The sequence below is a fragment of the Pogoniulus pusillus genome, chromosome Z, assembly GCF_015220805.1.
Source record: "Pogoniulus pusillus isolate bPogPus1 chromosome Z, bPogPus1.pri, whole genome shotgun sequence".
In the NCBI taxonomy this organism is placed as follows: Eukaryota; Metazoa; Chordata; class Aves; order Piciformes; family Lybiidae; genus Pogoniulus; species Pogoniulus pusillus.
The window spans coordinates 41763298-41791042 of record NC_087309.1 but is presented as its reverse complement, the minus strand read 5'-3'; the positions used below and the strand labels follow the sequence as shown (position 1 = coordinate 41791042).

General features: G+C 49.6%; 1 protein-coding gene across 1 annotated transcript; it reads left to right on the top strand.

Annotated features, from left to right (window-relative positions):
• The first annotated feature begins 848 nt into the window (after positions 1 to 848).
• Positions 849 to 27432, top strand: FRMPD1 (FERM and PDZ domain containing 1). The gene is made up of 15 exons (XM_064140679.1): positions 849 to 949; positions 2235 to 2392; positions 3845 to 3947; positions 4313 to 4358; positions 6468 to 6575; positions 10158 to 10253; positions 13563 to 13688; positions 14960 to 15079; positions 15373 to 15509; positions 16733 to 16859; positions 17213 to 17308; positions 18518 to 18700; positions 20029 to 20176; positions 20825 to 21640; positions 23609 to 27432. The coding sequence occupies exons 1-15, from the start codon at positions 849 to 851 to the stop codon at positions 25900 to 25902; spliced, it is 4659 nt and encodes a 1552-aa protein (XP_063996749.1). The 3' UTR covers positions 25903 to 27432.
• Positions 27433 to 27745: the final 313 nt, after the last annotated feature.

The following is a 27745-nucleotide window of genomic DNA, read 5'->3' as shown; positions in this document are numbered from 1 at the left end:
TTTTTCAGCAGGACTAAGGACATTCTATCAGCAGCAGAAAGTACCTGTGCAAGGAGCAGGTTGGATGAGTTGTCATTTTCATACTATTGACCTAGGGATTTGAAGTGGGAAATCCAGGATGAGCCACTTGCTTTACTGATTCCTGGAACCATGAATGTCTGCAGAGCTCCAGGACCAGCAGACTCCAGTTTTATCAGAGAAAGCTGAATTTATGTCTGCCATTATCTTCTGCAATTGCAAACGACAGTGTGCAGCAGCTTGTACTAGCCATAGAGTTTGTTGCTTCATTACTGCTCTCTGTGTAGTGCTTGTGGTTCTGTTCCTCCAAGAAGAAATCTGCTACAGGGAGGGAATGTGCTAGCTCTCTGCCACCCCAAGGCAGCCAGGAGCTGGCTGTAAATCTCACTGTTAAGCTCAGAAGTGCTTGGCCTGATGAGAATGAAGGCTGTGTACTTGTCTCTGCAAGGATGGTCATTGGAAGAGCATGTCAAGTGGTGTCACCAAACCTGCCATTCAGAGACCCCAGACTAAAATAGAGAATGGCTTTCCAGTGGCAAGGTAGGAGTTGCTGGGTGATTCTCTGCCATGAGAAGCTGCTGCACTGTGGCCGTCATCAGGGACTAACCCAAAAAAGCCCCCCAGACCCAGTCAGGGGAGGCCAGATGGTCAGGAAGAAGCACAGTAAGTCTTAGAGATTATGAACTCTGTTAAAGCATGGGGTCTTCCCATGGTACCAGCAGATCTCAAAAGAGTTGTGGGTCAGTGTTGGTAGCTACCAACAGCATCTGGAAGGTTCCCTCCATCTTTTATCATTCTGTTTTGCTGTGACTTCTGAAACTTGCAGGTAAATGGAAGATTTGGAGACTGACTTAATCCAGACACGGAAAGTGTGCAGAATAGAGCAAATGGTGGCAAAATGGCTCCATCGTGCTCGGGATGGTGCCTCCAGGTAAGTGTGGGTTTTGGGAGAGAGGCACCTGTTGATTGAGGCAGCACAACCTTGTTCCCAACAAGCCGGAGTAGTCACAGGTTGCGGATCATGCTCGTTGTTTCATTTGTTCTTGGGAAACACACAGATACAGTAACCCCTAGAAACAAACTGTGATTTTAATCATCCCTCTTGGTTTCCAGGGACAGATATGCCTGCTTTCACTCCTCTTGGTTTTGTGAGCCACATCTGCTCACATACAGTACTGCTCAAAGCAAAATGTGTGTTTCTTGATGATGAGATGTGCTTCCCTTTGTGTCTTGCCACTGGCCTGTTGGCAAGATTGGGTTGCATTTACAAGGGATCCTGGCCCACAGCTGCTTTGCTTTCCGAAGGTCTGTGAATCAAAATTAATCTGGTCTGGACCCTGGCAGAGGCAGTGTGATGGTTTGGGCTCTTACCTGCCCCCCCCCACTTTTGGAATTGCCCCAGCTAACTCAGACGGCCTCTGGGAATATAAATGAAGCTATTTGTTTTACAGCAGCAAATATACAGGCAGCTATTTACAATATATACAGTTATATACAGAAATATACAAAGGATAAACAATACAGACACAACTCCCCTCCCAGAAACCTAAGTCCCCAGGAGGGGCTCTCAAACCACCCCAACACCTCTCCTTGCCCTCTGAACCTTACCCCAGTTCTCAGGAAGAAGAGAGGTGCAGCCAAGAGGTTAGGGAGCAAGGTTAGTGGGAGCAAGGTTAATGAGATGTGACTCGGTCTGAAGGCGAAGGCAGAATGAAAAACCAAAATGGAGAATGTTTACTTCTTCTTCCCAGAGTTCTCAGCGTGACTGTGAGAGAAGTTGACATCAATTGTTTTCATTTCACTGCCTGTTATCTAGTTCTTTTACCAAAACATTCCAGCTCGCTTCAAACTAGCACAGGCAGAGAGCTGTAAATTCTCTCACTGCCTTGCTGGGTAAAGGTGTTGCTGTGGTTTGTGAAGGTCAGGGTTGCAGTGGGACACACCTGGAGTTACACTTGGTGTGACCACTGAGCTGAGGTAGCTGAAAGGGTTGTGGTCACAAAAAACTGGTGCCACTGGTGTGATGTGTCCAGCTTTCTATGGAACCTGGTGAATGACTGCTGGTATGCACAGTGCAGAGCCAACCCATGGGTACCAGAGGAGTGCTGTTCTCTCTGTGTGGTAGTGCAGCCCCCTGAAAGTGTGGGTGCATGAGTGTGTGCAAATATGTCTCTTCTGATTATATTTTAATTCATCACCGGCTTCTTATCTCACAGGGGCAGAGTGTCTATGACAGACAGCACTAGTGATGGCAGTGGCCAGCCTGCCAGTCGTGTTAAACTTACTGTGACAGTATACAAAGATTTGGTCCTTGGTCATTATGGCTTTGAGATCTGTCCAAGCCTTCCTCTTACAATTGCATCTGTCACAGCAGGTAAGCACCATTTCCTTCTCCTTGCCATCACGGGTGCAAGGAGCCTGAACTTTCACAGGACACCTGCCAGGCATTTAGGAGTTTGTCAGGTAACTCTAGTTGGCATCTGATCGTTGAATACTGAGGGCAAAAGCCTGTATGCCTGTGGCATGCAGAGAGCTTGGGTGACTACGTGGTTCTGATGGCATGGAAGAAATCTAAGGCAGTGGCAGCTCCACCACTAGTCCTTTTCCTCCACTCAGACGCAGGTTGCCTTCAGAGACATAAAAAACTACTTCAAAGCAAAGTTCTTCCTGACGCATGTTGGTCTGAAATGTGAAGGAAGAATTTGATCCAGTCTTAGAATTCTTACTCTGCAGTGGACCCAGTGATTTGTCACTGAAAATGTTCTCTGACCTCTGGTGGAGAGAATCTCTGGTGGAGAGAATCACTGCTGTTCATGGGCAGCCCTGGTGAAATTCTGCCTGAGTCAGTCCTGATATAAAAAGGATGGGAATGACTGCTCTTAAGGTGGCTTGGAGATTTTTAATCAAAACCACAATCTGTTTTATATTTCCCCCTGTCTACCCAAGGGAATGGCCATCCAACTGCCTGTGCCTGCAAGATACTTAGTATAAAGGCACTGCAGTATGGTCTCTCCTCTTTCACAGTGCTTTTGAATGAAATCTTCTCTTTTTGTCCCTTCCCAGGTGAAATGTGGATGAATTAGTTGAGTGTCTTGGGGTCTAAAAAGTGAGGAAGGAGGTTTTCTGTTATGCTTTTCTTATTGCTAATCAGAAAAAGTCAATGTTTTATTGAAACTGAGGCACAAAGAAGCCTGTCCTTTTAAGTCCTGCCCATTACTGTGGGATCCCACAGCTAAAAGTCCTGTGGTTAATTGCAAATGATTTCTGTATGCTTCCTGATGCTGGGGTCTTCCTGGGAGCACCTGGCAGGTGCTAGGTGGGTGTGTGGGCAAAGCTGTCTGCCAGAGAAGTTCAGCAGTGTGCTTTGGCCAGCAGGCTGGCCCTGGTGGTGCACACTCATCCTTCTCCACATGTTCCTTAGTCCCTTGAATTCTGTGGCTGCCACCCTCCTGGAAAGCTCAGAATCCATCTTTTTTCCCTTGTTGTCCTGCTAGTGGACATCATGGTTAAGAAGACCTCTATGCTTCCCCAACTTGCAGAGGGGAGTTCAGCATACACTGGGACTGTGGCAGCACCTTGGTCTGGATCATGGCATGTGGAGAGTGCTGAGCCCTGGCCTACTTGACCAGATGCTGGGTTGTCATCCACAGGGTCAGATCTGGGTGCAGACACCACAGGGAGGGAGTGTAGTGTTGTGGCAGCTGCCTTTTTATTTTGCCACCCAGTGGCAGTTGCTGAGGCAGGTGGGTGCCAGGTGGGAGAAGGAGCTCACAGTGGGTGTGCCCACTGAGATACTGTCATGACTGATGGTGTTGGTCACCCACAGGGAGCACTGCTGAAGGGAAGCTGCAGCCTGGTGACCAGCTCCTCATGATAAACTCAACAGCAGTGGACGACGTGTCTGTGGAGCGAGCAGCTGACATCATCAGGTGTGGTGCTGCTTGGCCTTCTGCAGGGACAGAGTGGCAGAAGGGTGAGAGGAGAGGTGTGGGGACCAGACTGCAAGGGTGCATGGCTCTGTGGGGACCTCACTGCCTCCTGAGTCTTGTGCTTGGTGCATCCTGCCTCACAGGAACAAGACTGGACTGTGGCTGAAGGGCCCAGCAGCCCGGGAGAGGGGGTTTGCTTGCTTTCCTCTTCCATGTCGGTGCTTGGTGGGCTGTACTGTGCCTAGCTGAACCCCTTGCAGGGGGCGTGAAGAGGCCAAAGGCCTCGATGACAGCATCTGCTACAGCACAGGGGAGGAGGGTGCAGGCAGCTGATGACCTTGGCTGACTGCATGTCTCTGTTGCAGGGAGGCTGGTGACGAGCTCCTCCTAACCGTCCTGCGCTGCACATTGGTAAATGGCCTTTCTTCAGCGCTTCTGGCACTCCTGGCAGCACTGCCCAAGATGGGAGGCTAGGGAGGATGAGGTGGCTGGGCTGGCACACACGACACGAGGGCCAAATCAAAGCCGCAAGGGAGCTGCGAGGGTCTTCTGCTCTCACACCTGCCCTTTGTGGAGATGTTAGGGAAGATCAGTGGTAACTCCTCACAGCCCTCTGGATGCTGAGGCAGGGTGACTTACAGAGCCTGCCTACCGAAAAGCTCTCTCACTGGTTAGAGCCCATGCTGGCTGCACAAGGGCCAGGTGGCTGCAGCAATTGGGCTGCAGGTAGGACTTCCCACCAAGAACAGCCTGGTGTGCTCCCCATGTGCTGGAACTGTCTGGGCTGTTGGGACCTGCTAAACAGGAGAAATAAGTGCCAAGCATTCGTGCCCAACCTCCACCCTCAGTGTTCCCTGAAGCTCTTGGGGTTTTCCTTTCTGAAGGCTGTAAAAGTTGGTCTCTTTTCTGCAGACTGTCTGGTTAAGAGCTGAGATCCAAGTGTGAATCCTGCTTTGAGAAAGGAAGCAAAGTTTTAGTATGGTGCTGATTGCTCATACCTGTAGCATAAAATTCCACATGGATTTCGATGTGTGTGAAAGCTGAGTTGCAAAGCAAGGACAAAACTGGGTCTGTGTGCTTTTTGGCTTCTTGCAATGTATGAAAGTGGCCTGAGGGGAATTTACCCCCTGCAACCCCAGAAAATATTTTGGGAGGTTTTTTCAGTTTACTTGGAGGTTTTCTATTTTCACTCAGAAACAAGGATGATTCACAAATGTCGCTGGAGCTCTCAGGCTTCAGGGTCGTGAGATTTCTTGGCCATTCAATAAGCATACATTAAAAGCAAAATTGCTTAAATATATTTTTCCTCTTCGTAGTTTTCCAGGTGTTGGCATTCTAAAGATATGCACAAAGCCAAAGTAACCAGAAGAGCTTTAAGCAAATCCACTGAACAATGGTTTCCATCTCTTGTTAGTCTGATCTCCCTTGCACAGTGCAGTAGCTGTCATTCTTGCTAGTGCTTGATCTGGCTCTGGAGATCAAGGATAAAATTAAGAGTTTGTTATGCAAGACCTGAATGCCTGCCAAAAAGGGAGAAAAAGCAATGTATTTGCAGGGAGAGAAAAGGATTCAGAAAACCCTTCATGGGATTTGAAATACTTCACAGGCCTTCATGCATTGTTGAGAAGCAGGTTGTACACAAACCCATTTTTGCTTTTTCTTTGCAGGTCATTTTAAGGACACCTCCAAATACAGCCAAGGCTGATCTTGGGTTTGGGGATGGCTCTTGCCCCACTCTGAAGGCAGCTGTGCTTAGAGCTGAGAGGTAACACCTCCCATCATGGATACCAGACCGTCTGCTTGGGCAGCTCTGGCTGCACTAGAAAGGATATAGGAGGCCTTGGCCCTCCTCAGAGCAGCTGCAAGGCATGATGCTCTGTCCTGACAAGCACTGGAGGGGCATGCTGCCTGGGCACGGAGACTCCTGCCTGCCTTGCTGCTTCCATTCCTGCCTTGAGGCAGGATGAAGCTGTGGCAGGGTGGAAGGCACCTGTGCCTCTGGCAAGAGTGTAGGAACTGCTCTACCTTGAAGCTGTCTAGGACACTGAGGCATTCTGCCTCTGTTCCTCTTAGGGAACTGCTTTACAGGAGCAGGACATTTGGGCACAGGAACTTGGTAGTTCCTAGGCTTATGTGGTGTCTTGTGAGTTAGGCCCCTGTCGTGGTGAAAGCTTGGTTATATAACAACTCTCTAGGTGTCTGTTCAGGCTTGGACAATTTTCTGACGTGCTTATAGTATGAAAGTATGCTCCAGAAGCCCTGGCTGAGCTGGGAACTGCTGCATACGTGGCTGTGCTCTTGTGGTGCCCTAATGAGGGTTTCACCTGTCCTTGCCTGACACTCTGCGCCTGTTGGTCCATGGTACGGTGTAGCCCCACTGCAGGGGGCGCTGTAGCTACCACTGCCGTAGTGTGCTGGAGGCAGCTCCGGTGCAGGCTGTGACTGCACCCCTGCCTGTGCTGTAGGTCTCTGCCTCTTGCCTCTCGTGTGGAGCTGCTGACCAGGCTGTTGTTTTCTCAGGGCGGGCCTAAGTCATCGTTTCTCACTGCAGAGAAGAGGGCGAGGCTGAAGACGAACCCGGTGAAAGTGCGTTTTGCGGAGGAGGTGCTGGTGAACGGACACACACAGGTCAGTGGGACACAGCTGCAGCTGGGCGCCCGGGAGGAAATGGGTTGCTCCCGGGAGAGATGCTGGGGTAGTTCAATGTGGGCAGGACCTACAGAGGGGCTGCACCCTCACCCTGGTAGTCTGCCCCGGATATCTGGTCCTACCCTGTTTCCTGTGCTCACTGGTGGTCTGAGGGATGAGCTAGCACATCCAGAGAGTTTTGTCTTTTATTTGCTTACTTAACAAGTGGAAAATACCTGCATTTGCCACTTTTGTTGTTTTACCATCAGGTTAAAACTTTAAACCAGCTTTACACAACTGTGGCATGTGATAGTCATTTCTTGAAATGCTAATCTCCCCAGAGTAAACCTAGGCTGAAGTTTGGGCATGACAAATCCTAACCCTAAAGATGAGAGATGAATCCCTACTGTCCATGCCAGGTGTATTTGCTTCTAAAGTAGAAGTGGTGTCAATTCCTAGCCTTCAGTCGTGTTCAGGTCGCATTCTGTTTAGATAATTTGTGCTGGTGACTTTGCTTTGCTGTTGAATATGATGTGTTATCTAGGTGATGAGGTGACAGCTTGCTGTGTTTCATATCATTGCAAAGGGTTTCCACAGAGCATTCACAGATGCTTCTGTGACAGACTCTCTGCCAGCTGAGACAGTCTGTTCTGATGCAAAACAAGATTTGGTGGATGAGTCCTGTAGTTCTATCACAGGATTTCTAGCACTGATAAGCAGGGTAGATATGGGTCTGCCTGCAGCAGAAAAGCATAAAGCAGTGAGGGTGCTTGTAGCTTTCTTGAAGTGTGAACAGCTCTTAGGTGTTTCCTTGGTAATTTATCAAGATCAGTGTGGTTATGGTGGACTGGGGTAGGTGAGAGCCTTTAACTCTGAGTTTTCTTTTTTCTCTTTAGAATGAAAAATTTCAGTGCTCAAAAATCCCTCATTCCTGTTTCCTTCTCATTACTGCTGACCAAATGTTGCTTCTGTGCATTTTGTAGTGATGATGAACCAGGCACCAGGCCCTTTTCTTCTATTCTAGGTTCGCTCTCCTACCCTGTCTGTGGCGGTAGTGGCCTTTCCTGACCCAGATCAGTGCAGCCCTGTGACAGGCGTTCCCTCTTCTCCCCCTGCACCAGGCAGAGGTGCAGCCTGTGGTGCATATCATGGATTTCACCAGCCAAGTAGACAGGCCAGTGTGAATGCTTTGGCACCTGTGCCCAACTCCAGGCATTCAAGGACTGCTTCTTCTCAGGCCTGGTCTGCAGAGCAGGAGATCAAGTGTTTCAGCCCGACACTGGGCACTGGCAGTGCAGCACATGAAGGTCTCAAATCTGTGCCTGATTGCAAGTTAGATCTTGAGAGGGGACACTTCTGGAGGAGGGGATGCTGTACTCTGTGCTTCCTGCAAAGCCTCTATCAATACTCTGCTGAGCTAAGCTAGTCATAGCTCTGCAAGTGCAGAGGACAGACACAGCCTGTGTAATTTGCATTAATTTAATGAGAACATGAAGGTAAAATAAATTAATTTGGGTGCTGGAGTCCCTACTTTTGTTAGCTTCCATTTTTACCAGTTGGTTGTGGACCCCATTTTGAGCAGTAAAATATTAGCACAAAGGAAGAGTAAATGAATCTTTTGCATGTTTATGACTTCTTTCTGGAAAGCCACTCTTCACCACAGACAGCATCTACTCTGGTTGAGTGTTTTAGAACTGCTCTCCTTTCAGTGAAGGGATGGAAAAATGGGCATTAAGGTCCCGAAAAACTGCAGAGACTCCTGTTTCAGTAAATATACTGCTCTTGTAATCTTAATGGAGCATTGCTAGATGATCTTTGGAAGAGGACCAGAGCCTGATTTCTGCAGTTGAAACCTGACACTCCACTTTGGGAACATAAATTGTTAATAAGCCTCGGTGCTATTCAGCCTCCATTTTCTGTTGCAAACTGGTGATGTATTTCCATGTAATGGAGCTATATGCAACAGACAAGTCCCTGAGGACCTGGAAGCTAGCATCAGGCTGTGTATGATTCTAAGCTGCGAGGCTAGCTGCAACATGGAGTAAATCACTCTTGTACCAGACAGAACAGAAGGGGTACAGCTGCCTAAGCCTCAGTAGAAGCTTTCAGAATGAATTCTCAGCAGTCTTTTAGAGTCTGCACAAAAGGAAAGAAATCTCTTCGGTGTGTTCTGGCCAGCTAATTGGATCTGACCAGGAAAGATGTGGTGCTTAACTTGCATATGAATTTCTGTATGGATTCCAAGTTCTCCTGGGTGCTGGCTGTACAAGGCCTCGTTCATGTGATAACCAATGTCTGCGCAGGTTGCCAGAGTGAATGTGCAGCTGGTGCAAACCAACATTGCTTTTCTGAAGGTGATGGCAGACATTATGTCTGCCAAAGATGTGATGTACTCATGCTGCTTAGATGACCTCTAGAAGTCCTTTCTGGCCCAGACCATTCTGTGATTCTGCGTTAAAAGAGTCAGAGCTTGGGCTGAGGGACAGAAGCAGTGTTCACTCTTGTTTTCTCAGTGACAAATGTAGGCAGCTCAAATGCCACAAAACAGGGAGGGAAGGGACAAGCAGCAAAGTTCAGAAATGCTTGGTTTGATACTTCTAGGGTATATGCACTATCCATCAAGAGGGACCAAGGCTGTGAGGTTTGTAAGGTTTTGCACAGCAAGCAAAACGTAGGGGAAGTTATCTTAGAAATGCCATTCTTAACTTTGAGACTGTCATGGCAGGGAGATCAGTTCTTTAAGACTGTAGGAACATCCTGGTCCAAGAACATAGTAAAGAAATGGAAGTCCAAGGCTGGAGAAGTAAACCTGCTCAGCAGTGAACAAGAAGGAGGCTGAAAACGTGAAGGTGCAAATGAACTCTGCTAAAGGAGTAAGGTGAAAGGCTGAAAGGTGCACCTCGAAACTGCTGCAGAAGGGCAGAGACCAATTCCCAGACCCTTTCCAGAGCACCCAGTGAAGGTGTTCTGGAAATCATGGCCTTGCCTAATGCATTTGAGACCTTTCTTGTTTGAGACCTGGTGATACCATATCCTGTCTGGGGAACTCCAGAGTGACTAACCTTTGGGGAATATGCAGCAAGAGTACCACACCGTGTTCAGCTGAACACTACAGCCTTCCCGTTGGTGTGTAAGCTCTTTCCATGGAGGGGTTTGGTAGCTCCTGAGTTGAAGTCATGGCTGCTGCCAGTGAAAAAGTGCCTGTGTGGGGGCTACTGCTGCCAGTTGCCCAGTAATGGGACAATGTCTTTCTGGGCAGACTTTTCTGGTAATGAGCAGGGAGGGTGGGTCTCAGCTTTCAACACCTGCCAGATCCTCCTGTGACATGTGAAGAGTAGGCAGTGAGCACACGCAGGACACGTGCAGCTGCTGCCCTGGCTGGAGTTTGATGGCAGAGGCATTGATGCTCTTTCCCTTGTTCCATGCCAGAAGCATACTCAGGGAATAAAGCTTGGTGCACAGGAGAGGACTGAAAAAGCAGAGAGATTTTAATTTATACCAGGATGTGCTGTGTCAGGCAGAGCAGCCTGGGGCTTGGAGACTTAATGTCCAAGAATTAATGCTGTTGCTTTTGTTCTGCAGGGGAATTCTCTTCTTTGCATGCCCAATGTTCTCAAGGTATACTTGGAAAACGGACAGACAAAGGCTTTCAGGTTTGAGACAAGCACTACTGTGAAGGTAATGATGCTTGATTTGTTCCCACCACCTGAATTCAGTTCAGTAGCAAAGGTGCGTGCAGGGGCACTTGCAGCCTCCTGGTTGTGTTGACTCGTGGGAGCTGGAATCTGCTAGCTGATGCTGAACGTGTTGGATTGTTTGTGCTCTTCTGACAGAGGATTGCATTGGCTAACCTATTTTCTTCTCAGGAAGTTGTTTGCACAGAACTGACAGGAGCTTGCCTATGAGAGCAGTACGGCTTTGTGAAGTGTGATTGAAGTTGGGCAAGAGAGCAGGTTGTTGGGGGATTGGCAAATCAGTAGCTGTCTGCACAAATGTTGATTTCCTTGGAAATCACATGGCAGGATGCAGAGATTGTTTAATACAGCAGTGACAATGTGCAGCCCTAAGAGGGAGGACAAGTTTCAAGGTTTGGGACCTGGAGAGTGGAATCCAGGTTTAGAGATCCTGTGAACTTGGTAAGTGCAGTTGTGCCAATATCTGTCTGTACTCCAGCCCCATTTCTGCACTAGTGAAAGCATTTTGTTGGGGAGACATGAAAGCTGATGAATCTCTTGAGGCGGGGAAGCAGTACCACCTCCATGGGATCACTGTGCTATTCTGTTACAGCCAAGTAACAGGCTGCCCAGAGAGGTTGTGGAGCCTCGCTTGCTGAAGACTTTCAGACCCTGTCTGGATGTGTTCCTGTGCAGCCTGGTCTAGGTGTAGCTGCGTTAGCAGGGCTTTGATCTCTGTGATCTCCAGAGATGCTTTCCAACCCCAGCAGTTCTGTGATTCTCAAAATACAAGGTGCTGCTCCCCAGAGCCATTTATCATGGAACCATAAAATGCACTGTGTGGGAAGGGACTTCTAAAGGTCATCTTGTCCAAACCCCATGCAGTAAGCAGAGACAACCCCGACCAGGTCAGATTGAGCCTGACCTGAAATGTCTGCAGGGATGGGGCTTCCACCACCTCTCTGGTCAACTTGTTCCAGTGTTCCAACACCTTTGTAAGTAAAGAACTCTTTCCTACTGTCTCTAGTTTTGAGCCATTGCTCTTTGTCCTGTTACTACATGCCCTTGTAAATGGTCCCTCCCCCACTTTCTTGTAGCCCATTGCAGGTACTGAAAGGCTGCTATAAGGCTCCATGGAACCTTCTCAAATCCAGGCTGAGCTACCCCACCTCTCCCAGCCTGTTTTTGTAGGAGAGGTGCTCCAGCCCTATGATCATCTTCCTGACCTCCTCTGGATCCTCTCCAGCAGCTCCATGTCCTTCCTGTGTTTGGGGCTCCATAGCTGGACACAGCCCTGCAGGTGAGGTCTCTCCAGAGCAGAGCATAGGAGTAGAATCCTGTTTCTCTCCATCTCTGACCACACTGCTTTGGATACAGTCCAGGCTGCCCTTGGCCTTCACCTCACCTCACCTGGCCTTTGACCAGGGACAGGACCCCAGCTCAGTGCACTGCAACCAGAGATGAGCTGTGTGAGCAAACCACGTGGGCCACCAGAGTGGGCCTGCAGAGCCCAGCACCTGGCACTGAACCCTGACAGGCACAGGACAGCATTTCAGTGCTGCCTAGGCCAGCTGGAGCAATCACATCCAAGGAAGGAGAACAGAAACACTTCTGTGCCTAGCTCACGGTGGCTCTCTGCCCATGTGGTGATTCTTGTGCTGGAGAATAGGAAAGGTCACAGGTAGAGAACCCTTTAGGAGGCCAGAGGGATCTGTCCTTCAGCCAAGACAGGTGGAGACTGCTGGTTTCACCAGCACCTCCTCCTGCACTGCACAGACAGCTGTCAGCAGCACTCTGCACTGGCCCTGCAGTCAAGTGGTGATTAATGACCCAGGAGCATCTCAGGCAGCAGCTGCACCTGGGGACTTCTTCATCCTCTTAGTTTCTTGTGAACAGGGCAGTTACCTGCCAGTTTCAGCGACATCAAATCATCTTCTCATCCCTTCCCTCACAGGACCTTTCAAAATGCAGCCTGTGCCTATGCAAACCCACAGCTGAGAACCATGGAACACACTGTGTGGGAAGAGACCTCTAGAAGTCATCCAGCCCAGCCTCTTGTAGTCAGCAGGGCATCTCCAACCAGATCAGTCACTCAGAGCCTCAGGGATGGAGCCCCCACCATATTTCTGGGCAACCTGTTCCAGCATCTCCCCACCCCACCCTTTTAAGTGAAGAATTTCTTCCTAACTCTGCCCTGCTCCACTTCCAAACCATTGCCCCTCAGTCCATCCCCACAAGCCCCACATCTGCTTTCCCAAGCCTCCCTGGAGGACTCTGAAGGCACTGAAATGCATCTCTAAGGTCTCCCTGGAGCCTTCTCTTCTCCAGGCTCAACAGCCCCAACTCTTAAGCCCAAGAGGTTCTGTTTGATTTGCATTCAGACGAGCCTTGTGTGCCATTTTCTGTTTGCCCACAACAAGCCTTATCATTCCCGCTGCAGTGTTCCGATAGAATTCTCCACACCACTGAAACACCAGTTTCAGTCAGGTTTGAGGAGACTTTACAGTTATGCTCTCAGATTCTTGGTTTTCAATAGGGACAAATGTTTTTCACCAGTTCTTTGCAGTTTATTCAAACACTGTTGTCAGGTTCCAGAAATCTATAATGGTTAAGAGCAAACATTTGGATCAGGGGTGGCAGAAAGTGCTTGACACCACCAGACTGAAAAGAGTAAGGCAAAAACTTTCAGCATGAAACAGCCCAGGAATTGCAATCCTGGGAAATGGATTTGAGACATATTACACCTTGGCATCTTACTGCACTGTTCGCACAGCAAACAGCAGATTCCCTATCTTGTCCTCCTGATCCACTGGCATGTTTTGTCCTCTCTTTGTGCTTCCCCTGTAGTACCCTCAACTCCATTCCCTATCAGCATGCTGGCATCAGTGGACATGAGTGGGTCTGACCACAGTCCTGCTGGCTGGCTGGCATATTGCTCCAGCTGTGGTATATCAGCAGCTAACTGCCATGCTGTGCTTGGTGTCCCAAAGGAATTGCCATCTGCCCTACCTTCACTTCTATGAACTTGCAGTCTTTCCTTTAACCTCGAGACCTCTGTGGTTTGTCTAGGTTGGCGTACACAGAAGCTGCCATTGAAGTGGGAAAGCAGAACATCATCACAAAGAGTTTCGCTCTGTGTTGCAGCATCAGCATGTTCTTGTCTGCAGAGAATTTTGTGTCTATGTACTGCTCATTCATTGCTTCCTCACGAGGCCACCAGCATTCAGAATCACTTCCATGCACACAGTGAGCCAGCAGTGCTCAGCAGCTGTGCCTAGGCTCTGTCTGACAGTCTGTATGCTCCCCTCTCCAGGACATTATTCTCACTCTGAAGGAGAAGCTGTCCCTCCGCAGCATCACACATTTTGCTCTCGCTCTGGAGGAGCAGTACAATGTGGCCAAGATCCACCTGCTGCATGAGGATGAGCTCATTGAGCAGGTGAGGAGAGTCCTCAAAACCACATGGGGTAGGGACCAGCACCAGCACTGGATTGTGGCCAGCAAGGCACAGAGGGAGTTCAGCTCTGCAGGTGTCTCAAGGAGGAGTAAGCTTGACCCCATCTCCAGAGGTGTTGCCGTCTCCTCTCTGCCTGTCACGTGTGCTACTGCATTACCCAAAGTCCCTGGAGGAATGGTGCTTTCAGAATTATATCACTCCACACAGGGAACCCACAGAGTGATAACCATGGGCTGGTATTGCTGGGACCATGTAGAGCATGTTTTGTGCCACTGGTCGGGTAAGGCCTACCTGCAGATGCCTGAGCTAGCCTTAAAATGTACCCAGATACTTACAGTTCCCTGGGTGGTCAGAGTTAACCCAGCCAGGTGCCACTTCAATGAACTTCTTAATCAGGAGTTTGAACGTGAGGTTGGCTTTATCAGTAGTTCTGTTGCTCTGTTGGTACTCCCAGGCTAACCTTATCTGTGAGATGTGCCCGCCTGGGGCTCTAGTCTCTGTACTGGAGCCTGTCTTGGCTGGTGATCCACTGTTAACACAGAGAGGTTCAGGAGCTAATGTTGTCCAACTACTGAGCATCTGTGCCTCAGAATTTCTGCTTTATTTTTTCAGTAAGTGACCCTGTAAGAGGTCTGCCCAGAATAAAACATGGTAACATTTAACTCAGGGATCTTCACATTTTATCAGCATTAGGGTGATGACCCAAGTGTCTATTTAGGGCCACTATATTTCATGATCAAACTTAAAAACAGAGAAGCTTGCCCCTTCGTCTCTCCTGATCATAGTGCAAGTATGTGAGATCAATGGATATTTATTGAAATGTTGCTGTCAAAGGAATTCTGAGCTACCATGGGAAAGTTCTTCACAGAGAGAGTGATTTGCCATTGGAATGGGCTGCCCAGGGAGGTGGTGGAGTTACCATCCCTGGAGGTGTTGAAGAAAAGCCTGGCTGAGGCACTTAGTGCCATGGTGTAGTTGATTGGACAGGGCTGGGTGCTAGGTTGGCCTGGATGATCTTGGAGGTCTCTTCCAACCTGGTTGATTCTATGATTCTATGAAAACAGAAACTAGAAGAGCCAGAGGTAAAATTTGAAACCCCTTCAATGTGTCCTGGTGCTGGAGAAGGACAATGGGTAGGCTGCAGCCATCAACTTGCCAATAACTTTAAATGGTTTCTGTGCATTCCAATAAGCCAGAGGCTTATTCTGCATTTATGGAGAGTAGCTGTTGCACAATGCTGTTTGTCATTGCAGGTGGTCCAGAAGAGAGAATCTCATGATTGTCGATGTCTCTTCAGAGTTTGCTTTGTCCCAAAGGATCCCTTAGACCTCCTTCAGGAAGACCCAGTTGCTTTTGAGTATCTCTACCTGCAGGTGATACTGAAGCATTCCATGCTTCAGGAATTCCAGTTCTCATTTCTACTTTAAATGAAAGCATGCTTTGGGCCAGCTCAGTTACATCAATGTGAAATGTAGAGCACTTGGGACCAGATCATTTGGGTTCAATTTGCCCTAAATTCTTACACCAGCTTACGTGCTTGCCTTTTTAAGAAAATGAGATTGGAATGAGTGGCTCTCTGTGTTTGATGTGTGGTAGTTCTACCAGAGGGCTTATCCCGACTTCTTGAGCTCCCATCAGCATGCTGACTCAGTGCTGTTTGTTGCAGAGCTGCAGCGACGTGCTTCAGGAGCGATTTGCTGTGGAAATGAAATGCAGCGTGGCATTACGTCTGGCTGCTCTACACATACAGGAGAGGATCTGTGCTTGTGCTCAGCCTCAGAAAGTGTCCTTGAAATACATTGAGTAAGTTCTTGCATTTCTGCCTTCTTGTGACTAAGCCTGGCAAATGAAGGAGCCAGCTGAAAGTGGCATCAGCTCTATGCTTGCCCATTGTTTCGCTCTGGATGGTGGACTGCCTCCAAACCAAAGAGGCTGCAAGTCATTTCAGGGCAAGGTGGCTTCAAGACTATCCCTGGTTGTAACCTGCTGAGCTGCTTGAATAACATGCACAGTGGCCCTAAACACAGGCAGATTGTGATCCATAGATAAAGCAGGGACAGCAAATGTTAGGTGAGACTGTTGGTTTTCTGGAGGGTAGGAGCTCAGTGGGCTGAGGTCAGTCATGGACTTCAGCAGAGCCAAGTCCTCTACTTGGGCCACGACAGCCTCTGTCAATGTTACAGGTTTGGGCAGGAGTGGCTTGAAAGCTGCTGAGTAGAGAGGAACCCAGAAGTGCTGGTTGACTGCCAGCTGAACATGAGGCAGCAGTGTGCACAGGTGGCCAAGAAGGCCATCAGCATCCTGGCCTGGATCAGTAATGGTGTGGCCAGCGGGAAGAGGGCACTGATTGTGCTGCTGCACCAGGCATTAGTGAGACCACACCTGGAATACTGGGTTCAGTTTTGGGCCCTTCACTTCAAGATGGACATTGAGGTGCTGGAGCAGGTCCAGAGAAGGGCAAAAAAGCTGGCAAAAGGTCTGGAGAACAGAAGTGGTAAGGAGCAGCTGAGAGGCCTAGGACTGTTCAGCCTGGAGAGAGGAGATTGAGGGGAGACTTCATTGCTCTCTACAGCTCCCTGAAGAGAGGTTGGAGACGGGGATTGGGCTCTTGTCATGTCACAACTGATAAGACAAAAGGAAAAGGGATCAGGTTTCACCAAGGGAGGTTCAGATTGGCCATGAGTTAAAATTTCTATGCCAAAGGGTTATCAAAGACTGGAACAGGCTGCCCAGGGAATTGGTTGATCACCATTCCACATATTCAAAAGCCCAGTTATGGATGTACTTAGAAGTAAATTGGAGTGAGGTAGTCAGGTTGTGTGAGCTCTCTGGCACGTCACAGCACCCTGAGGCTTGATGTGTCTTGGACTGGTGTGGTGCTGCTGGCCTTCTGCACATTCCTGGGTTGCTCTGGGACACAATGCTTGGCCTCGATAATCTTAGGAGTCTTTTCCAACTGAAAATGTTCTGTGATTCCATGTTGCACAGCTGGGACCCCCTGTGCTCCCTTCTCATCTTTCTGACAGGAGGGACTGGGGAATCGAAAACTTTGTCTCACCAACATTGCTTCGGAACATGAGGGGCAAGGACATAAAGAAAGCCGTCAGCTACCACATGAAGCGGAACCAGGTGCTGCTGGACCCTCGGCAGAAGGTAATGCATGTCCTGTGGCTTCCAGACGCCCCATAGGATGGCAGCAGCATCTCTCAGGGCCAAAGAGGAAGTTTATTTCCTCTCTAGGTCTCTCTTGGACCTGTTCTTGTATCTTTTCCTCTTGTGGCTTCCTCTGTCTGTGCACCCCAGTTTTCCTGCTTTTTCCCTGTTCTGTTGCAGTTTGCTTGAGGGGTTACCAGGTGGCAAGTGTGGCCATGTGAGATGGTCCTCTACTGTTTACTATCCAGACCAAGCTACATGTTCTGGTCAGATGCTGAGTCCTGTATGGAAGGAACATCTTTCAACCTAGCAAACCTTATTCATCTGCTAACCAGTATTTATTGAAACCACAGCATATGGTGATGGCAGTCCAGGTGCGCCTTAGCTACCTGCAAATACTGGGAGACCTGAAGATGTATAATGGGAGGATCTTCAATGCCACCTCGATGGTAGGAGTGCTCTTTGCTTATGTCACGGGGTTTTGGCTTGCTGTCCTGCTGCTTGACTTGGTGTATCTCTTGTGGCAGTGTACTTGGACAGAACTAAAAGGCAAGGCACAGAAGCAGTTTTAACTCCTTTTCTTCACCAGTGTGTAAGACCATGTCTTAACCAAAGCAAACTCTGCCTAAAACAAGATTTGCAAGAATTTTCTGAATTAATTTTGATGTGAGACTAGCAACAGTGAGTCTTCTTCCCCTTCTGTTCTTTGATACATGTAGAAAATGTGACAGTAGCTCTGAAGATGCTGTTTCAGCCAGCTCCAGTCACACCATTTTTCCTGTCCTGGGATATCACAATTAAAAATGATACAGGACTCTGCTAGGGTAACTCAGCACAGTCCCGTTGGACTGAACAGCACACCAGCCCTCACAATAAAGAATGACTTTTTCTACATGGAAGTTCTGACTCCTGCTCTGCAGATGAGCTCTGTCTGTATTTGTTTGTTGTACTTAAAAGCTCCTTCTGGGCATGCACCAGCCTTGCAGCACAGGAGAGCACTGTTCTTTCCACAAAAGCGTTCTCAGATGTTCTTTCACCTGTCTCAACTTGGATTTGTATCAAACTGTGGACCACAAGCTGTTTTGTCCAGAGAACTGAGCAGTGTAGATAGATCTGTACCAGGGGAGGACCTTACTGGTGAGTTGCAGTAATGTGAAGGTTTACATTTGTGTGGAAAGTATTCCTGCCAATTTACATAGGCAGTAATTCCTATTTTGAAGTGTCTGATCCTAACAGAAAATGCTGACGTTTCTTCCAAACCAAACAACACCTTCCTGAATTTTTAGCCACTTCAAGCAGGTATCTTTAGGTCCATCTGGCACAGCTTGCCAGGTGACACTGCTGATAGCAGCCTGCTGCTGACCACTGCTTTGAATCTACTAGATACCTGTTGCATCTCTGTGGCAAACCTGTCCTGGGGGCCCAGAGAAACTGACAGTTCCCAATCCATGAAAGAGAATGGCCAGGAGCAGATGACCTTAAAGCCTGTAAGTAGCAAGGGGCTCCCTTACAGCTGGTGTAGCCCAGATGTCAGGAGAGTTAAAGGACATTGTTAAAAGACACCACACAAGGTTGTGTGGCTGAGGAGTCCTTGCCCTGCACCAGTGCATGGGGTCCTGCTCAGGTTTTGGCAACAGTTTTCTCCTCTTCCCCGGCAGCTACAGGACAGAGAATCATACATTGCCTTGCTGGTGGGCGCCAAGTATGGGGTGAGCCAGATTGTCAATAACAAGCTCAACATTGTGAGAACTCTGGCTGAGTTTGCAAACATCAGCAGGCTAGAGCTTGCCGAAGAGTCTGAGAAAGTGAGCATGGTGAAAATCTACCTGCAGGACCTGAAGGTGAGCCATGCTTCCCTGATGGCCAGCATCAATATCTATATTGATGATCTGGATGAGGGGATTGAGTCCAGCATCAGTAAGTTTGCAGATGACACCAAGCTAGGAGCAGGTGTTGATCTGTTGGAGGGTAGGAGAGCCCTGCAGGGGGACCTGGACAGACTGGATGGGTGGGCAGAGGCCAATGGGATGAGATTTAACAAGGCCAAGTGCAAGGTTCTACACTTTGGCCACAACAACCTCATGCAGTGCTACAGGCTGGGGACAGAGTGGCTGGAGAGCAGCCAGGCAGAAAGGGACCTGGTGGTACTAGTAGCTAGTAGCTGAAGATGAGCCAGCAGTGTGCCCAGGTGGCCAAGAGAGCCAATGGCACCCTGGCCTGCATTAGGAACAGTGTGGCCAGTAGGACCAGGGAGATTATTCTTCCCCTGTACTCAGCACTGGTCAGGCCACACCTTGAGTGCGGTGTCCAGTTCTGAGCTCCTCAATTCAAGAGAGATGTTGAGGTGCTGGAACATGTCCAGAGAAGGACAACAAAGCTGCTGAGAGTCCTGGAACACAGCCCTGTGAGGAGAGGCTGAGGGAGCTGGGCCTGTTTAGCCTGGAGAAGAGGAGGCTCAGGGGTGACCTCACTGCTGTCTACAACTACCTGAAGGGAGGCTGTAGCCAGGTGGGGGTTGGTCTCTTCTCCCAGGCAGCAGCAACAGAACAAGGGGACACAGTCTCAAGTTGCACCAGGGGAGGTCTAGGCTGGATGTTAGGAGAAAGTTGTTGCCAGAGAGAGTGATTGGCATTGGAATGGGCTGCCCAGGGAGGTGGTGGAGTTGCCATCCCTGGGGATGTTAAAAAAAACGCTGGATGAGGCACTTAGTGCCATGGTCAGGTTGATTGGATAGGGCTGGGTGCTAGGTTGGCCTGGATGATCTTGGTGGTCTCTTCCAACCTGGTTTATGCTATGATTCTATGTGGCTGCATCAGAGACAGAGAACATGGAGGAGGTCATTCACACCATCTGTGCTTTTCCAAATCCAACATTTAGCTGATGATGTCACAGTACAGAGGTGTTAGATCAGACTGAGTAGGGAAGGCTTACAGAAAGGATACAAAATGACCAAAGAAAAGTGATTTTTCCTGCTGTACTCCCATCAGTAAGACATGTCATAGAAAAACAGTGCAAAGGTTTCTGTTCTTTGTCTTCCCTTCTTGTAAAACTATGGGAAAATGTCTCTTCAGTGTGCAGCGTGTTCCTGGAGATGGTGATGTAATCAAATAACTGTTGTTTTCATTCCCTGCTTCCCCTCCCACGCTCCCCCTCCCCCACTCTGGAAAAGGTGCTGACCCTGCTGCTGGAATCAAGCAGTGCAAAAGATCTTGTCTGCCTCATCACTGGCTACTACAGAGTCTTTGTGGATGCCAATGTCTCCATATTTACCTGGGCAGAGAAGAAGCAGCAACTGCACCGTGTGTCAGCTGAAGAAGGTTTGAAAAAAACAGATGTTTTGGGTTTTGCCAAAATTTGGTAAGGAAGTGAGTGGACCTTCCCCCATGAAGGGCATTACTCCCTTCTGGGAACAGCATTACGCTGGAGCAGCAGGCCAAGGGTGTGCAGTGGCACTGAAGATTGCTGAGTCTGCCTGCCTTGGTGAGACAGCACCAGGTTTCCACACAGTTGGAAGGTGTGGGACCAGGCAGAGCAGCAGTAATTGCCAGCCAAGGCCAGCTGCCTGCCATGTCAGTGTCAAACTGTCCCTGAGTGTTCCTGCTCTTCTACCAATCTCCTAAACAGCCTCCCTCTGCTGGCACCCCTTGGCCAGGTGAGAGAGGACCTGTTTGCCATGCATCCTGTCCCTTCTCAGGAGAGCTCCAATCTCACAGGGATTGCAGAGTGAGGCTTTACTGGCCACTGCTCTGCAGAAAAACAGGCAAAGCTGGCAGGATTAACCAGGCCTCCACTGATGGGTTGTGGCCCTGCAGGTCAGGCTGCATCTTCTTGTTTGCTGATGAGCAAGGGAGGGCAGAGCTTTCAGGGCTTTGAACGGCTGCTGTGCAGACAAGTTCATAACCCTTGTTTGGCTGTTCCCCCTTTACACAACCAAGGACAGGCTGATAGCTGTCTTTAAATCCTAGGGTATGAATCTCGAACCTGCAGTGACTCTGAAGAGTCCTGGGAGCTTGATTCCTCCTCAGACCATGGCTTGGACATTCCTGCAGCATACTACAGCACCCATCCAGTGTGCCACGAGGATGAGCTGGGAGAGATCCATAGCCTGCAGAAGGACAGCACAAAACCCCAGGCTGGAGGAAATGACCAATGTGATGGGGGAGATAACACCACAGACAGTACATCTGAGGCTTCGGATTCAGCAAACACTGAGAGCCGGGGATTTAAGACAAGTGGCTCCAGTGACTCTCTAGATGCACTGGAGGAAGATGAGTTGGAAGCTTGCCTTTCCTCCAGACCAGAGATCTTCCACTTCTACACACCAGCAGTGCAGGAGATGAGCAGCTCAGACAAGCGCTTCTTCCCCATTCATGCTGCAGGGAGCTCCAGCAGGGCAGAAACCAGAGATTATTTCTGCTTCTTGCAGGTGTCACATGCAGAGGAGCCTGAGTGTGAAAAGAGCCCCTCTGAGCAGAGAGAAGAGGACACTGGTGTGTCTGTGCTGGAGGCTGAGCTGTCTGAGAGAAACACCATGGGCTACTACAGCCTGTGCTACAGTACATCCCCTGCAGGTAGTGCAGAGAGGAGCAGCACCAGCCACAGCCCTCAAAGAAGCCCTTGGAAAGATGAGTCTGCCCAGGAAGAGGCACCGTGTGGAACAGAGCCAGCAACAGAGGCCAGTGACCTTACACTGGAGCCACCTCCAGGCTTTGGTGACACCAGCTCTGAGGAGGAGTTCTATGATGCTGCAGACAGACTCAGCCCCCCAGATACCCTGGAAGGTAAGCCCCCACACCATGGGTCACTTTCTTTACACCCCCTGGGATCTCCTCTCAGTGTTTCCTAAGGGACTACCTTTCAGCTCTTCATAGTTTTCCCAAGGTTGTTGAAGGACCTTTGAGCACCCATTCTTGGTAAGCCACTTCTCAGCAGAAATACAGTGGGTGTGCACACAGGTGTCAGAGCTGCAAGTTTGCAGGGAGGTTTGCCATCACCTCCAAGCATTGTATCCCACTGTGACGGATTATTGTAAGTTAAGAATCTGTATTATTTTTTATATCCAGGTGATAATAACTATGAAAACTGTTTATTAACATTAAAACTCACCAGAAAACTTATTCACAGGTTCAAAAAATGCACAGTTTGGAAATGGATACAGGCAGGGCACAGGCAAAACTAGATCATTTATTTCTTAAAGTGGCAAATGCAAATGTTGTACTGGAAGAGGTTTTTAAGTATTTACTCACAAAGTATAAATCAGAGAGTACCCAAAGCACGTGGAACTCTGTCTTGTCAGATGCTGAGACTTTATTCTTCCCAGGCTTATGGGGAAAGGAAGCAGGCAATCTCTGACCCTGCCTCCTGGCTCCTCTGGACAATCTGTGTATCTCCAGGACTTCTAGTCTTAGCAGGAGACTTTTGGTTGCAGGCAGGATGTCTTGCAGTGCAGCCTCAGCATGATGTTATGCTGGATATGCAGGCTGATTCTGTGCAGGCATTTAGAGCCTGTTCCTGGTAGGCTCTCCAGGCAAACTCAGGATGCAAAATGAGGTGGCAGCAGTCCCCGTGCTACCTGCTTATCCCTTTTATTAATACCCAGCCCAAGACTAATGGGGCACTGGACATAGATTAGCCTATCACTTTGCCAAGCTTCACCATAATAGGTGAAGATAGGGCTTTTGCCCTCCCCTCCCCCAGATACCTCCCCCCAGCACAGAAGTAGGGGGAGCAGGGGAACATGTCTGGGCAAGCCAACATGGATAAGCCTGTTTTTGTCCCATCAAGCCTACCACCACACACACAACAAAAATCGGTCTTGGCTATTGAGTTTGGCACTATGGAAAGTTCTTACATACCTGCAGGAATTTAAGAATAGTGATTTATGACTCTGATCCTACAGGAGTAAGTTCTGTGCAGCCTTCTGTGCAGGCTTATTCTTCAGTGATGAAAACTATGACTAGTCCCAGAAATAGAACAAAGGAAATATGCCTGTCCTGGAACTGTCAGGGAGCTTCATGGTAAATACTTCCACTGCCATGCAGTACCTGCTCTCTGCTGCCTTCCTTCAAGCTGAGGAGAGCTAAAGACCCTCCAACATTATTGTTCCATGCACCCATAAGATCAAAAATAATTTTCAGGCCAGGCTCATGTTACTTAAGGGCCAAAGGGTCCTGTGGCTGAGCAGCTCTCTGGTGGGTTTATTTTCTCAGAAAGGAGAGGATTATTTTTTCTCAGGCAGTCTTTTCACAGTAACTGAACTTTTTAAGATTTGGTTTGTGTAGTTAGTAGAATCTTAGCTTTTGCATCATGCATGGTAACAATGCAATGATCAAGCATAGGTTGGTCATCTCTTGAATTTTTATCATTGATATACCCAGGCTGGGAATTTCCAGTCATGTGTCAGCTGTCAATAAACCTCCAGCTGCAGGCAGTGCTTTCTCTAGCTGCTGCTAATATCACCATATTTTAAGGTGAGAAGTGCAGCTGCAACTGCAGTCGGATCAAGAGACTCTCACAAACTCCAGCACACTTCCTCACAGGTCCTGGACTGCAGTCTTCATAGCCACAGGCCCAGACCTTGCTTTTCTTGACAAAGCTGCTTCCGGGCAGGTGCTTGATGGTAGCATGAGTTTCCTCTGGCACTCAGTTGCAGGACCTGTGTTAAGAGCTCTTTGGCCCACTGCAGAGATGCAGATATTCTACTGCCTGGTACTATTTCCTGACTGTCATGTTTTTTTTCTTACTCGCAGGCTTCTATATGACATCCTGGCAGGGTACAGACTCGTGCATCCTAAAGAAACCAAGGTGCTACAGCTCAGGAGAAAATGTGATGACAAGACAGACTGCAAATGAGAAGGGGCTAGCAAATGCCAAGAGCCTGAGGAAGAGAAGATCTTTCCTGCAAACTGATTACACCTCACAGGTCACTTTCCCCTTGGATTTGCCAGGCTCTCTGCAGGGATGTTCCTCTTGGCCATCAACTGCCTCACTTCTTGCTCAGCCACCAGCTTCACCCTCCTCAGAGACCATGAAGAAGGATGCAGACTTGGGATGTCATGCTGCCATCTGGCCCCAGAAAGACAGTGCTAGCAGAAATACCTCCTCTGACACAGTGCGAATGGAGCTGGACACCATGGAAACAAAGTCAGTGACTGACCTGGTGATCTCTTCCCTTTCAGCTGTTCAGCTGCAGGGTGACCAGCGCAGAGCAGGGAGTGCAGGTGTGGCCACACATGTGAACAGTGGCCTCCAGCCTGCACATGCTGTACATCTACCTTTCCTATCCCTGGAGGAAGCTCTGCCTCTTCCTGAAGGACAAAGCAGAGCTGCCCACGAAAGTTGGTCTATGAAGAAAAATGCAGTGAGTGATGAGAGCTGCAAGGCCACTGGAGGCTGGCTGACCCAAGTGGCGCTGAACAAAGTGAGTGAGGTGATGACAGCCCAGCACAAGGCTGGTGAGGTACCTCCATTCCAAGGCCAGGAGGTGACCTATGCTGCTAATGGACACACACTGCCACCCTCAGCTCATGGTTCCAGTGTGGCCCCTCCCCATGAGGTGGACCAGGACAAGAAGACTGCTGGGAGACAAGCAGTGTCCAACGGGCCTGGCCCAGCACCCTGTGAAGAGAGAAGAGCCCATGGTGACAGTTGTGCTGGACACAGCAGTGACAGTGCCTTGTCAAAAAGCAGAGAAGTGGTAAAGAAGAAGGCCCTCTGGAATATGCACAACAAAAGCCACGTGGGCTTTCCAGAGGCGAGCCAACTCGTAGCAGATTGCAGCAGCACTTCAGGGATTCTAACTCGCCTGTCCTGGCTCTCATCTGGGGCGAGGACAGACGTCACATCACCCAGCCTAACTCAGGAAAGGGCCGACAACCCACAAGAGCTTCCGGCCTCTCAGAACACCAGTGTTTGCCTGCGGGCAGATGCTGTCAGAAAGGAGATGCCAGCTTCTCCAGCTGGACCACTCTCTGAGAAAGTGGTGGCAAGCAGTGAGGAGCTGAGTGAAGCAGAGCCCAGAGAAGATGCAGGAAGTGTGGCTCACAAACAGCTGTGGCCTGTTCAGACTCCTCTTGACAGGGAAGAGATTACTGAGGTGGAGAAAGGCTCTCTTCTGACTCCATCTTCTCCTGGGTTTTCCATCTCCTCAGGCACAATTCCCCTGGGCTCACTGGAAAAAAGAGCAGGAGACTATGGGATTTCAAAACACTCCTCCTTCTGCTTTAACCAAGAAAAGAATGAGAAGACACTTTTTAACCCCATCGTGATCAGGTCCTTGGGTTTTCCCACAGACAGGAAGACATCACCACAGCTTGGGATAGGCAAGAGCAGCTGTCACCTGTCCTGTATCAGCTGTTTCCACCAGCCTGATGACAAGAGGGAGCATGAAATCACTGTCCCCATATGCAGCACAATTCTGGGGCCCTTCACCACCCCACCATCCAGCAGCTGTAGTCTTCTTGGGACCCCTGTTAGCTGTTACCCTGTCTCCATTGCTACGGATGTGGACCCTCATGTCCAAGCCCTCAGCCAGCTGAAGAACCAAGCACTGATGAGCCCTGCCGATTTCTCCTGCATCCTAGCCTATACCACAGAGCTTCAGGAGGTTGTGGAGAAGCTCTCTGAAAACCAGAAAACCCACCTGCAAGATCAATGTGCAGACCAGGGTGCTGAGAGCAAGGGTGCCCTTGGCTTAGTCTCCCGGAACCTGCTGTCCAGTTGCCAGGAGCTCTTGAAAACAGAGCAGCCCCTCAGAGAGCTGCAGGAGGTGCTGAGGGTGACATTTGACCACCTGGTTCAACTGGCAGTGGGCTGCTTCCAGGTGACACACTGCCAGCTATGCAGGCAGAGGCAGCCAGAGCTTGAGGCTGCACTCATGGATGTGGTGGGCACCTACCACCAGCTTGTGCATGCTGTTCACCAGCAGCTTTGCAGGCAAAGCTGCCCAGATCTGGGTGCCAAGCTCCTTGCCCGCCAACACACAGCCCTCACTGCTGCCATGTTTTATCTCCTGCAGCAATTCAGGGCACAACCATTGTTGTGAAGGAGCTGTTAAGTGGCATGCAAGGGTGAGAAAGAGCCCATACATGTTCCTTCAGTCCTCTACCAGGCTCTCCACCATGGGCTGTTCCACCCCACAGGACATGCTTATGCTTAGCTCCATCAAGGGCTGCCTGTCCCACCTGGGGAGGCAGCCATGGGGCAGTGCTTGCTTTATGTAATTCCATGTTCTCTTATATAAGCAAACTTTAGTGGCTTATGTATCTTGCTTGGGCCTTGTCCCTCATCTCTCAAAAGCTTGAAGGCTGCCACTCTCAAGGTGTTGTCCTGGCCATCCTCTGCCACCTGTGGAGAAAGGCAGGAACTTTTTGGCTTGCCCTTCCTCCTCCTTATTCTTCAGGCAGACACTGAAGTAGAGTGTATCAAACTCTTCCCCCGACTCCAGATGGAGGAACTTAGGCTGCTTTGTCTATATTCTGTGGTTGAGGATGTGTCAGGACTTGGAAACCTTGGAAGCCGTGCTGCATTTCACTGCTTTTTCGTGAAGGATGGCAGAGGGTTGTCACAAGTGAGGGAGCAGCACCACAGCCTTCTCTTCTTGACACGGTTTCTGCGCCTCAGGCAGCTCTTTCTATTTGCTAGTGCTTGAGGAAATCCCCAATTAACTCCACCCTCACCTGCATTGATCCCTGAGATTCCACCCCTCATCTATGGCGATGACCTCTCAGCTGGCTGCTTGGAGAGGGGACAAGTACCCAGCCTCCTGGGTAGCTCTCCCATGCCCCCGGTGTCCCAGTGCTGGGTGGCAGCAGTTTGCACCTAAAGCCCATCCGTTTGTGGACCCCAGAAAGCCAGCACTATGCTGGCGACATCATCTCCGGCGGAGAGGGCAGAGGCAGCTCCAATGGCTGCCCGCAGTGAATGGTATGTTGAGAAGCTGTTGCTGCAGCTGAGCATGCCCAGAATGGAGGAGTCTGCAGCAGGCAGTAGCACAACTGAGGACACAGCTCTGCCCATCCATATTATCTGCTCTGCACCAAGGCAACAAGGGACATGATCTGCCTGGGAGTCTGGCACACGTGAGCGAGGCCACTTCCACTTTTCACTCAGTCTCTATTAGAAGCTGCACTTTAGTATGAAAGAGAATGGCAGGAGGACAGAAGAAAGTGCCGCAGCACTCCTGAGACATGGCTAGTCAGCCAGGCTGACTGTAGCGCAGGAGTCCAGCAGCCCACAGCAAACCCTTTCAGCCAGTGCTCCCACAGCTGCTTGTAGGAAGCCAGCTACCAGGGCATGCTGTTTCCCTGACCATACAGGGACAGGGTGAACAAAGCACCATCTGACACTGCTGGCTGCCTGGGTTCATGTAAGCTACTGTGTGAGGGCTGTCACCATTGCAGTGTCTCGCAGTGAAGCTCGAGTGCAGCTCTGTAACTGCACACCAGCAGCTGAAGGGCAGTGGGAATGAAAAAAGTAAGATCTGAAGTGTGCCCAGGACACTTAACAGCCCACAGGGCACAGCAAGGGTGCAGGCACCAGCACACACAAATTCAACCTCTGCAGGGAGCAGCACCCAGCCTGCTCCTGCAGGCTTTGCTGATAGTGTCTCACAGGCACTGGACACCAGGTAGTGGAAGAAGCTCTTGATGAGAAGGAGAAATAAAAGCATATGAGCAAATGGGATTGTAATTTGCCTGAGAGGGCCTTCTGGTCTTTCCACAGGAGGTCACACAGCCACTGATCATGAGGGCTGGGTTTTTACCAACAGTGGCTGAGGTGGCACACTTACATGCATCAAAAACTGCTGCAGCAATGAAATACATCACAGCTCCCAGTGCAGGGTGCAGCCAAGTCTCACACACCTCTCCAGGAAGTGAGCTTCTCCC